Source organism: Poeciliopsis prolifica, unplaced genomic scaffold (genome assembly GCF_027474105.1).
Source record: "Poeciliopsis prolifica strain line A6 unplaced genomic scaffold, Auburn_PproV2 SCAFFOLD061, whole genome shotgun sequence".
NCBI classification, from domain to species: domain Eukaryota; kingdom Metazoa; phylum Chordata; class Actinopteri; order Cyprinodontiformes; family Poeciliidae; genus Poeciliopsis; species Poeciliopsis prolifica.
In genome coordinates, this window is record NW_026562436.1 from 107,895 (window position 1) to 120,041 (window position 12,147).

General features: G+C 36.0%; 1 protein-coding gene across 1 annotated transcript in view; it reads right to left on the reverse strand.

The window, feature by feature from the left end:
• LOC129379819 (LIM homeobox transcription factor 1-beta-like) overlaps nt 1–3,656 on the reverse strand; it is a 33,502-nt gene extending 29,846 nt beyond the window's left edge. The window contains exons 1-3 of the mRNA XM_055060709.1: nt 3,572–3,656; nt 3,258–3,447; nt 1,192–1,378 (exon numbers count right to left, since the gene is read on the reverse strand). Of these exons, the coding sequence (XP_054916684.1) occupies nt 1,192–1,378; nt 3,258–3,405 (335 nt within the window). The 5' untranslated portion in view covers nt 3,406–3,447; nt 3,572–3,656. The remainder of the gene's footprint in view (nt 1–1,191; nt 1,379–3,257; nt 3,448–3,571) is intronic.
• Between the last annotated feature and the right edge of the window lie 8,491 nt (nt 3,657–12,147).

Here is a 12,147-nt window from a genome sequence, read left to right on the forward strand (position 1 = left end):
TCATTAAGATTAAAAATCTGTCTTTCAAGAAAGACCTGGGCAAGACTGGCAATACACCAACAATTAAAAAAATGTCATAACTGCCATGCACACTCATTTTTAGAAACATGTTCTTGCAAAGAACTGGCTGATTTAGATGGACAGTTGCATGTCTGCAATTGCAGGAGAGATTGTGTAATTATGATTACCTCTTTTTGAAAACACAGCAGTTTCTGTCTTGTAGAGTACACAGTCTTCCAGGAAATTGAAATTCTTCAACAAATTAAAACCATCCATTAGGCTGGCACCAAAATAACATTTGAAGCCATTATTGCACAATGAATGGATAATAACTCACAGTGCAGCAGCCTTCATGTTTATGGACACATCTGACAAAGATTATGTAAAAGCCTTAAACTATTAACCAAAGCATGTGAATGCATGCCTGTATGGGGGTGAATGATTTCATGGAAAGTGTCTCTGACTGTACAGAAAAGCCTTAGGTAAGACTGACGTCATGCCATTACATTTCAGTTGAATTGAGACAAAACAGATTTTTTTCTATATTTATCTGGGACATACTGAAAATAGCACCTCTGACGTAAGCGTTGTAATAAAATCAGAGCTACTGAAAAATGCAGAAAAGAACTGGAATTGCACCATTCCTTGCATTTGTATTTATTTGTAAAGTTGTATCTTTAAATTTGAGATCAAAATAAAAATACCTGCTTTGGAAAGATATAAAAATGAAATGGCATTGTATTCATCTTCATAACTTAGGAAATAACTAAGCGAAAACAGCTCCACAAAACCCAGCCACATCAACAGACAGCAATAAGTAAAAATAACCTGATTGTTTCTCAATCAGGTATATACAGTGAGGAACAGGGACAGGGGCAAGGACATAAAATTATAACTGGGAAACATTATGTGATCAAGAGCTGATTTTAATGGCTTCTTAAACAGAGGTCCCAATAAATGTGGAGGGCACAGTGAGCCAATGAGAACCAAAAACCTTCCTTTTGTCACTGTATTTTGACATATTTTCACAAGTTTTAAATGGGGGTTGGTGGGTGAAGATACGGAGAATGTGTAGCCCACTGTTCCTCAAAAACATATCGGTCCCGCAGTTTCCCGCACCGCAGACCGAGCCCCGGACTGGGGCCCCAAGCCCCGGTCCTTGGCCCTTACAGTAGAGCTGGGCTCTCTTACCTCTGGTAGTCTCTCCTGCAAAACAGTTTGCTGTCTCGGAAGTAGCAGGTGGCAATGAGCGGCTGCTGGCACGCTGCGCACTGCAGGCAGTCCTGGTGCCAATACGCGCCGTTGACTCGCATCAGGAAGCGGTCAGAGATGAATCGCGAGCAGCCCTCACACACCGCCAGAGGAGGAGAGTCACACCCTGAGAAACAACCGGAAGAACACAATGTCAGCCTGCAGGCCACGCTCAGCAGCCCTGTCCCGCTGCTGAGCTGTATGTTCATCAACACAAATCTGGCAAAAACAGGTCAGACACCCCGAGCTTTATTTATGGGGATGTTCTTCGAAGTCTACGCCAACTTTAATATGGCAAGCGAAACGTAAAGGCGTTGTAGGGCATTATTCTTTATTTATACACAGCAACCATTTTCATATAGAGTGACCATGCTGCTATATAAATATGCTCGCCATGTGAAAGCTACCAAGATTCAAAACATGAAGGCTATGCAGAAACTACAAAGTGACGTTTCTGTCTTTGATCAGGTATCCATTTGGGGCGTGCGTCTGCGTTCATTGTAAAATAGATGTGCGCCTTCAGATACAAATAATGAAGGTAAATATATATATATAGCTATATCTTCTGGATCCAACACTAATCTGTGGATTCCCTGATTGTTTGACCTCAGTATTGTTGTGTGTGTAAGGTTTTAAGAAAAACCTTACACATACAACTATATATAAATATAAATCTCTCTCTATATATATATAGATATATAAATACATTATTTATAAATCAAGATAAAGTAGGTGCTGACAATTTATTTCGTCTTTGAATATAGATTTCAATAAGAAAAGCACAACCATTTTGTCTCTACCTTATCATGTTATTTTATTATGTAGAAAAATAAAAAGCAAGCAAAAAAAAAAAAAAAACTTGCAGGCCTTTATCTGACTTATGATTCTACTTTTACGCAAAATGAGTTTTTCGCAATACCTGTTTCTATGTTCTTTTTTTTTTATATAAAATTTAACTAAGAACTTTCCCGAACATCTTCGTCAAAATAATAAAATAACAAACAAGTTGTTTTGTGGTAAATATTAGTTTCTGGGTTTCATAATAATAATAATAATAATTGCTATTATTATTATTATTATTATTATATTATTATTATTATTATTATTATTATTATTATTATTATTATACGGAACAAAAATATAATCGCCTCATGTCAAATATTGTTGCCTTGGGGAGTTAACAACTGTAAATGAGTATTTGCTGACATTTTATTATACAGAAGTAATATTTCTCTTGATTTTTTTCAACCCAAACTGCTGTCAGTGAGCAGTAGTCATTGAGTTTTTGTTTTCTACTGCCTGCATGGGTGGATCATGTCCAGTGGCTGATCAGACAAAATGAGCAACATCCGGCTAGTCCATCTGCGGGATCGGCAAAAAACCAGCGGCACACACAGCTGATGAGACTACTGGTCTGGACAACAGACGCCTCACACCTCAGACTGTCCGTAACCGCAAAAGAGAAGCCAACTTGCTCGACAATTCCTCAACCTCATGTTCAAAGGACTGTCAAGCCGCTTCAAATGGCCATACCACGATGATATCAAAGCCGATATGAAGATCAGTAATTACTGAAAATATATTTTGAGTTTCTCTATATATATTACATAATCCAAATGTTCAAAATACTGTTATATTTGACATGGGATGTTTGCATTTTTTTCAGTGTATTGTGTAATACTACTACTACTAATAATAATAATAATATTATTATCAATAATAATTATTATTATTATTATTATTATTATTATTATTATTATTATTGTTACTAATAATAATTGTATTTCTTATTATTATATCTTTTTTATGTCCATCACCATCAGTATACACGCTTAATGAGTTTTAAATGACTATTGTCTCTGTCCAAATAACCACAAAAAAATGCTTAAACTAGAATATTTGACCGGCTGCAAAATGAAACAGTTGCTGTGCGGGAGCTTTCTTCTCCGTGCTCATTTGTCTGAGCAGTGAAACTAACTCCAGAGCAAAGAATCATGTCAACTCACCAATCAAACAGCGCAGAGGGCTGGCATCAGTGTGTAGTCGTCGATCTTCTTTTTTAACATCGATCAGCATGTTCCCATCCGCAGCAAAGACAGTTTTGCTGACCACCTCGTGCCTCACTGTACGCGACACACTTCTTGCAGTTTCCATAAACGGTCCGTTCCGGCTCTGTCCAGGTCCTCCTAATATCAACTGTAAAACAAACCCACTGAAAATACTACTACTACTACTACTACTACTACTACTACTACTACTACTACTAATAATAATAATAATAATAATAATAATAATAATAATAACAATAATAATAATAAACCTTTGTCCAACTTTAGCTCTCCAATTTAAGAAGGTCGAAAGAAAGCCAAAAGGTTCGGAGTGAAGGCCTTGAAGCAGTACTTCAGCCTGTTCTGTTCCTCAGGAGGGGAACAACTGAAGCCCTCCTCCTCCTCGTACTCTTTTTCCTCTTCCTCCTCCTCCTCTTGTTCCTCTTCCTCCTCCTCTTCCCCCTGCTGCTGCCCACCGCAAGTTCTGCTGGGGGTGGATCCGCATTTATCTGCAGCAAAAAAAAAGTCAATATATATCTGCTGTAAATTTCACTAGATTTATTTATTTATTTATTTTATATTTCTATTTTTCATTTCACGTTTTTAACATTGTATTGGTTATTTTTATGTCGATGTAACGATTTCTTATCTTACAGACTTGGTTTGTCTTTGTAAAATTGCGAACTGTTTTTAGAGGCCGAGTAGAGACTAATTATCTATCTAAACAATAATCTAAAGCAAAATCCAAACTTCTGCTAACCATTCAGAACCAATTAAACACATTTGAATCTCTTCTTGTTAGCAATCAAATCATATTTCGTGACTAAGAGGACCGAGCACCCGCTTTCACTGATTAGACCTAACGTCAGGTAGCCTATTGCCTGCATTTGTGCGGTTCCGGATGTAAACGTTGTGCGTAATGGTTAGTGGACTAGTAAGAAGCGCAATCTGTGTGCATGAACTACACAGAGCCGAGATTAAATGAAAATGTTAATGAGATCCATCTGTCTGCCGTCCTCACGCTCGCTTTTCCATGTCAGATCAAAAAAATGGTTTTATTCATTCCAAAGAGAGCATACAGCCTATTTGCGTAGTTAATTAAGAAAACCCAAAACATTAAACATTTCATAAACCTTTGCCTTCCCTGAGACACAGAATATCAAAAATATCAAAAATGTAGCTAAAAAATTGATGAATGCACATAGAGACACATATGCTAGGATATCTATCTAGCATATCTATCTAGCATAATATAGATATATCTATCTATATATCTATCTATATTATCTATCTATAATATAGATAGATATTATTTATCTATCTATCTATCTATCTATCTATCTATCTATCTATCTATCTATCTATCTATCTATCTATCTATCTATCTATCTATCTATCTATCTATCTATCTATCTATCTATCTATCTATCTATCTATCTATCTATCTATCTATCTATAAATAGATCTACCTACCTACCTACCTGTCTGTCTGTCTGTCTGTCTGTCTACGTGGTGTTCAAGCTTTTATTTCTGTTATTTATGAGACTTGTCTGCTTCCTGCTATGTAAACATAAATATTTGGTAGTATGTGTGCTGTTCTTCTTATTCTTTTAATCTGACTAATGATCTTCATTGGCGCATCCTGATGAAATGGAGCAGCCAGCACGCCAGCAGAAAGCGTTCCTGGTTGGGAGCATAAAATTGAGGCGGTGTGATTTTCAGTTAGGATCGTTTCACATTTCTGATTCTAATGTGAGAGTGAATGGACTGCAGAGTTCAAAAATAGACTGGATTAAAAACAGCATGAGGAGAGTTGTAAATATGGCTAATATTATTTATTGAAAGCATCAACTGCCATCTTCTGGTAGAAAAAAGTTATTTTAAAAAGGTAAGAAAATTGAAGAATTAACATATAACTGAATTCAAATGTTCATCAGATTAATCATAAAATTGACCTTCTCAGCCTTCAACTAAAAGTGAATTACCTTTTCTTTGATTAATTAAAATTTTCCACTAATACATATCAAAGTTGTAGTAATGAGTATTAAGATCTTGGAAAAAAAACATTATCACCTCTTAAAATCTTGCTCCAATTTATTTTCTAAATATGCAATTTTAGGGAGTATGAAGAAAATTAATTGAAGATCTGGGTAGACCCACATACATGCTCAGTGGTGGTAGGCTGCTGCTACCACCATTGTTATTATATTTTTTTAAAATAAAACACCAATTCTTGGCTGTTTTTTGTTATTCAGACACAATGCCAGAGATTTAACTATTAATGAGACAGTTTACACCATATTTAACAGCTTGTATAAAAATATATCAAGACAAATCAGAACAGAATTATGAAATGGGAAATATAATGATATTGTATATTTCTTAGAGAACATCAGAGAACAAACAGCATCATTAAAACAAACAAGCAGAAGGTCAGGATGGAAGTTGTGAAAATGACAAAGCAAGATGAGGTTACAAAACAATCTGAGAAAAATGATAACATCATGTCAAATGTATTTGGATATATGGCTAAAAACATCTAAAATTGATAGAAGAGTGAGATTAAAAAAAATCTCCCTCCTATTAAGTTTGTTGTAAATCTGTCTGGAGTTAATAACATCTAAAAAGGATAGGAGAAGAGTGAGATAAAAAAAAAATCTGCCTCCTATTAAGTTTGTTGTACATCTGTCTGGCAATTTCTTTATATAATAGTCCACAATTAGTGCTTTGATAGACCGTGCTGTGATGTGGTGTCTGTGTTTCCACCGTTGTACTGGAACTTCCTGTATTTATGTCACATGTGAATCCTATAAAAGATCAAACTGGGTCTGAAAGCTTTATTGTTGTTACAAATCCAGGCCACTTAATTTCACAGTGTTGTATGTCAACTTATAAAAAACACATCTGGTTCTCAATGATCTAAAAGTGAAGTAAATTCAACTTCAAATTACTCTTTGTAGTTATTCAATTGACATAAATGAAGCCAAAACACAGAAACTGTCAGGATCTTGGGTTGTTTGAGTTTGTTTTGGGCTTTATTTGTGTTCCTTGCTTCTTTCTGCATTGTTTCTATTTTATTTTAGTTCCTTCTTACTGATTCTAGTTATTATTATGTTTATTCCTGGTATCTAGTCCTAGTTACTCTAGTTTTTACTATATTTCTTAGGTATAGTTATAATTTACTCTTAGCTTTAATTTCCTAGTGCCTCAGAATAATACAGGGGACAATTCTCCCTTGTCCCCTGTGCCATTTTTTTTCTCTCTCACCTTAGCCTGCGTGCTGCTCTCTCCTCTCACACCTACAACCAGTTTCTGTTTCTTGTTCAGTAATCAACAATCAGGGTATGTACACATTTCATTTCCAGTTCTTCCTAGCTTGTTTCTCCCGTCTAATCCCATTGCTTCCTGTGTTCTTGTGTACTTCCGAATCTCCTTGTTGGTTTTTTCATGTTGGATTACTTTTTGTTTCCATCCTGCCTTTGTAAGTTTGCTCATCATTTTTTTCATCAAAACATTTTTTTCAACCTTATTCATGCTCCCACCTTCTGTCTGCATTTTGGTCCACCATCAAAAAAATCACACCACATGATTGAAACAGTAAGAGAAAGACAAAAAGTCACTCTTCCTGTTTCCAGATGATTCAGCAGAGTCAACAGCAGGAACCTCTGTATATGGCAGTCATGGATTAATAATTCACCAATGGGTGTGGACAGCTTTATAGTATGGCTTATTGCAGCTTGTTGATCTATATCATACAGGTGTTTGACAACACAATGTTAGGGAGGGCATAGATTAGTGGTGATCAAAAGGAAACATCTGTTGATATTTCTCAGTCTGGGAAGAATTGTGTGAAACCATGGAGAACACTCAGTACAGCAACATGTCTTCCTAGCAGTGAACCTGTCACTTCACTCTGAGCTCAGACTGAGATATGACAGAGACAGGAAAAAGCTACATTTGACACACTATCTCACAGCTTGATGAATATTACAGTTCTTGTCCATAGCACTAAGAAAAGAACAAACTAGGACGGCTTCAGAAGAGGCAGTGCATGTTAGTCACTGATTATTTGTCCTGAATTTAATTTTTAAACTATAAATTGGATCAAATTATACTTTTGAATAGTAATAGTAATACTGTTACATAAAAATGTTTGGGCCTCCAGTTGGATGAATTATTGCATCAATGCAGCATGAGTGAATGAGATTAGCCAGTGGTTGTGCCAAGGTGTTCAGAAAGTCCAGGTCATCTGCCTTCAGGTCATCTGCCTTCAGGTCATCTGCATTGTTGGTTCTGGTGTCTCATCTTACTCTTGACCATTCTCAATAGATTCTCTATGAGTTTCAGGTCAGGCTAGTCTGCTGGCTAATCATTGAAGCTAGCAGAATGGGAAAAGGTGCAGCAGCTGGGTTGATCACAGCCTTGGGAGGTTACAATGAGTAGACTGAAGCTGGAGTCGGTGAATTAAGAGCTAATTCTTTTGCTGCATCTCAGTGTGGGTCGGTACCAAGACCTCCTGAAAAATAAATTCAGAAAAGAAACAAGAAGAAAGAACAGAAAGTCAGCTGTCAAGAAAACAGTCATTGAACATTGTCATGCTACATATTTAATTACATATTTAACATAAAACTGTCTCCTTTCCCCTCCAACTGCTTAAAGAAGGCTGTTTCATACCACAGCCTATAAAACATTTAAGACGCATCACACAGACAACATGCTAAAAATTATGTTTACGACATCAGCTCCTGTTTATTTCCCATGACAACATTTTACAACTTTGACAAAAGTTACTTTTATCTGAAATGACAGCACTCAATGTGTGGGGCACATTTGATCAAAGACTCTTCAGTATTTTCCCCATTTGTATACATGTGCCTCATTACTTTGACAGGGTGTAAATGGTATTTGATGGTTCCCCACATTAGGTGTGCTGTGTTTCTTTCTTTAACCATAAACTTTTCATTAAACAGCTGTTGAGCAAACAAGCTCTATAAGACCTTAACAAGATGTCACATGAACACAGTTTTCTCTTCCCTTCACTTTATTTGGGTAGCTCAAAGTCACAACAGAGGCCATCTCCCAATATTGACATAAAAAAAAACACAAACATTTTCTTTCATCATTTCAGTCACTGGCAGAGTGCAGGTACAACTAAAAAAAAATAAATGTCATGACAAAAAAGGTAACTTTTCAGAAAGTGAAAAGAGTGACAATTTCTGAACAGTGTCACTCAATATGTATAATGAGTGATGTATAGAGTGAAATTCATTATGTATAGATTATGTATATAAACCTCCAGCTGCATTATATAATTCATGCAACTGGAGGCTCAAACATTATGTGTAGAGTATCTCAATATTTCAGTCATTTCATTCTTGTAATTGTGATAATCATGATGTACAGATAATAAAAACCCAAAACTCGGTGGCTGAGAAAATTTGAATATTGGGAAATATTGGGAATCAGCTGGTCACCTCAAAACACCTGCAAAGATTTCCTGAGCTTTTTAGTGGTCTCTCTGTCTTGGTCAGCATGTGGAAGACTGCTGACAGGACAGCTGGACAGAAGACAGTCACAGACACTCTCCACAAGCCACAAAGTTATTGCTAAAGAAGTTTCTATTGTACCCGATCATTTTTATATGTAGTTCAGTGGAAGGAAGAAATGTGTTAGAAAAAGTTGCAGCAATTGAGTTGATCACAGGAGGTTACAATGAGTGGACTGAAACTGGAGTCTGTGAATTAAGAGCTACTATTAGCTTTATTTATAATAACCTTTATATTTCAAATTGAAGACACGAAGGGAAAGTTCACATGCTGATGATTTGAAGCTACAGGGGATTGTAGCTACAGCTGCCCTGGAGAAGGCTGACAGAATTGAGGTCACAGTTTTGCTATTTCAGAAGAACCAAAGACCCTCAGTTGTTATTCATATGGCAAGTTGAACAAAGAGATTCCTGTTGAGGCCTGAAGAATCTTATCAATATGCATAGAGCATACAGGGCAGTAATTTGGCCCTATCAGTGAAACAAAATTGTTCTTTTTGTGTTTGGATAAAATGTTCAATAAGTTTGAGTGTGGACAGAGTGGTTTTTCTTCATCCCTTATGACTGATAAAGATAAGAGACATTTTGGCCTACCTACTCATAAAAACAGATGCAATGAACTGTTAGAACCTGGCTTAGAATTCACAAATCCTCTAGGAATCTAGTGATGTAGAAATCACCAAAATTTAACAGTTGGATGAGTTCCTTTATTAAGATATCCATTATTACTCTTTCAGTTTTTATGATTAGTATATTACTGTGACTTTGAATTGAGTCAGACTGGAATTACAAATTTAATCACTTTACCAAAAACTTCTGCAAAAAAACTCAGTAACTGGTAGGGGCCCTCCAGACATTCGGGGGCCCCTGTAAATGGTTGAATCATAGAGCTAACCTACAGCATTAATTTATTGAGAATGTCAATGTTATTACATTTTATTTAATGCATTCAACAGAGAAAAGAAATAGTACATTTAAGATTTAATTAGGAAATTTCCTTGTAAAGTTTAAAGAATCATCTTGATAGTTTGATTGTTGCATTACCATGAAAAAGTTTTGTGTTTGAGCTGGGTTTGTTCACAAAATCATGATTCTGTGTCTGGAATGCCCCGGTAATCTCAATGCCAGTCCGCCCATGCTTTTGGGACATTTTGATTTACTTAATTGTGGAAATAGTTTAGTTTTATGCTGCAGTCCAAATAATTGGTACATTATTTTCACTGATGTTTAAAATTAGTGAAAACTTTTGCTGTAAGAGATGGGTTACACAGTAAATAGAGTTGAGATGTTTAATGTCATCTTAAAATTGGTTGTTAAAATTTTCATTCTGTATGAAAAAAACAATACATTTTATATTTAGTTAATTCACATTCTGATACTGTAAATTACTACAGTGTCAGTTGTAAATCCATGAATCCATGCAGGGACATCAGGCTGCAGAGAGTCAGAGTGAGAGAGAGAGACAGAAACACATAATAGTAGATATTTAAATTTTAATTTTTGGCTGAAATGACAAGGGAAAAAAACATTTAGGCTTTTTTTTTGCAACAGTTTGTGTTTTTTAACCTTTTGAGAGCTATGGCTCATGTTTGACTGGAAAATGGAAAATGAAGTTGCTGACAGGGCTGTACAGTGAGACTGAGTTATCAGTGAGGAGCTAAGATGTCTGTTAGATGTGAAAAGCATAATTTTTAATTATATTTGTAGGGCAAACTGTTGCACTGTTTGCCCTACAAATATAATATAAGAGGTATTCAAGAAGAACAAAGCTAATGTTTTAGGTTTTATTTTTGTTGGTCAAACTACTGCACTGAGTTTAAAACTGCTGAGTCTCATTTTACTGGCTTTTTGTTTTTTGTTTTTACTTCAGACAGGCAGAATCAGTTAAATTGCCAGTCAACTTTTATCAATGCATTTTTGCCCAACTAGCTAGCAAGGTGATCAAGTCTGAAGATGCCTTTTGGCATCAAATGTAGTATTTTGACCAATAAAATATATCAGAATCTGGTGGCTAGTTTGTATGTACTGCCAATGTATTTATCTTTGGCAGTAATTGTGAGGCAAATGATAAAGTGAGTATTCATCCTGGCAGTCATTTTACTTGATGAAAGACTGAAGCCATTTTGTTCAAAAGAAAATGGAAAAAGATGTATTTGGGGAAATTTGTCACCTTGAGATGATAAACACATACAGTAATCAATAAATCAGTTAATCGCAAGATAACTTTCAGACTGTGTTCTTGCATTATTATTTTACCATTAACTTTGTATTACTTAATATAATACTTAAAAAGAACAAAGTTTATAAATAAGTGTTTATCGCAATAACTTCTGGAACAATTTATCGTCCATCAAAATTTGTTATCGTGACAGGCCTACACACATATAATATATAGCGTAGTTAATTTACTACCAGGAGTGGCATAGTTACTTTGAAAAAGTAACTTGATTGCTCAATGAAAAATTCATCCATCAGCTAGAAAATGTGCATCTCTTTTCCCTCCTTCGTTTACGTTTTTGTCACTGGTGTTACACATGAATCGTAACTCCCCAAGGAAAAAGAAGAAAGCAACAATACAAAAAAATTACAAAAATAGTAACTTAGATACGTAACTTTAATGTGATTATTGGATTGTATGTAGTAACGCGTTAGATTACACATTACAAGGGGTCACATTAAAGTAACATGTTGATGACAACAATGTTTGGCATTTCACCTCAAGCTATTTATGGATTTGTCAGATTTTCAATGGGTGTCCCCCCAATGATAAACTTGTTCCTACGCGCTTGGGCAGAAGACATAACGACAGAGTTTTTGTTTTTTTTGGCTGCACAAAGTAGCAGCAGGTGGCTGAGTCGAGGGAAGACGGATGAAAAGAGGATGATAATAATGAAGATGAGTTATGGCTGTCAGACATGCTGTTCTATGATTTATGGGTCTATTTGCAGAGACGAGGTCTTGACAAACTAATCCAGATTTCTTAAATGGAGAGACCAAATGAGAAGGGCAACCCTGAATACTGAATATGAACAGGTTTGAATAGAGCAGGCCAAAGTACTGAGACTCAGATGATTTGGTTTATTATGGAGGAAACACTCAGGCGTCAGAGGTCTGGCAGCCAGATTTGACAAGTTGAGAAGTGTAGATGAATAGTAGGCGTCTGCCAGGTGCCACCTCCACGTGTCCTGGCGCCATCTAGAGGGTACAAAAATAAACGACACACAAGGACAATAACCATTCTCCTGACACAAGGCAGGAGTGTCAGGAGCAGGAGGATGACTCCTAGCGTCAGGAGGATAACTA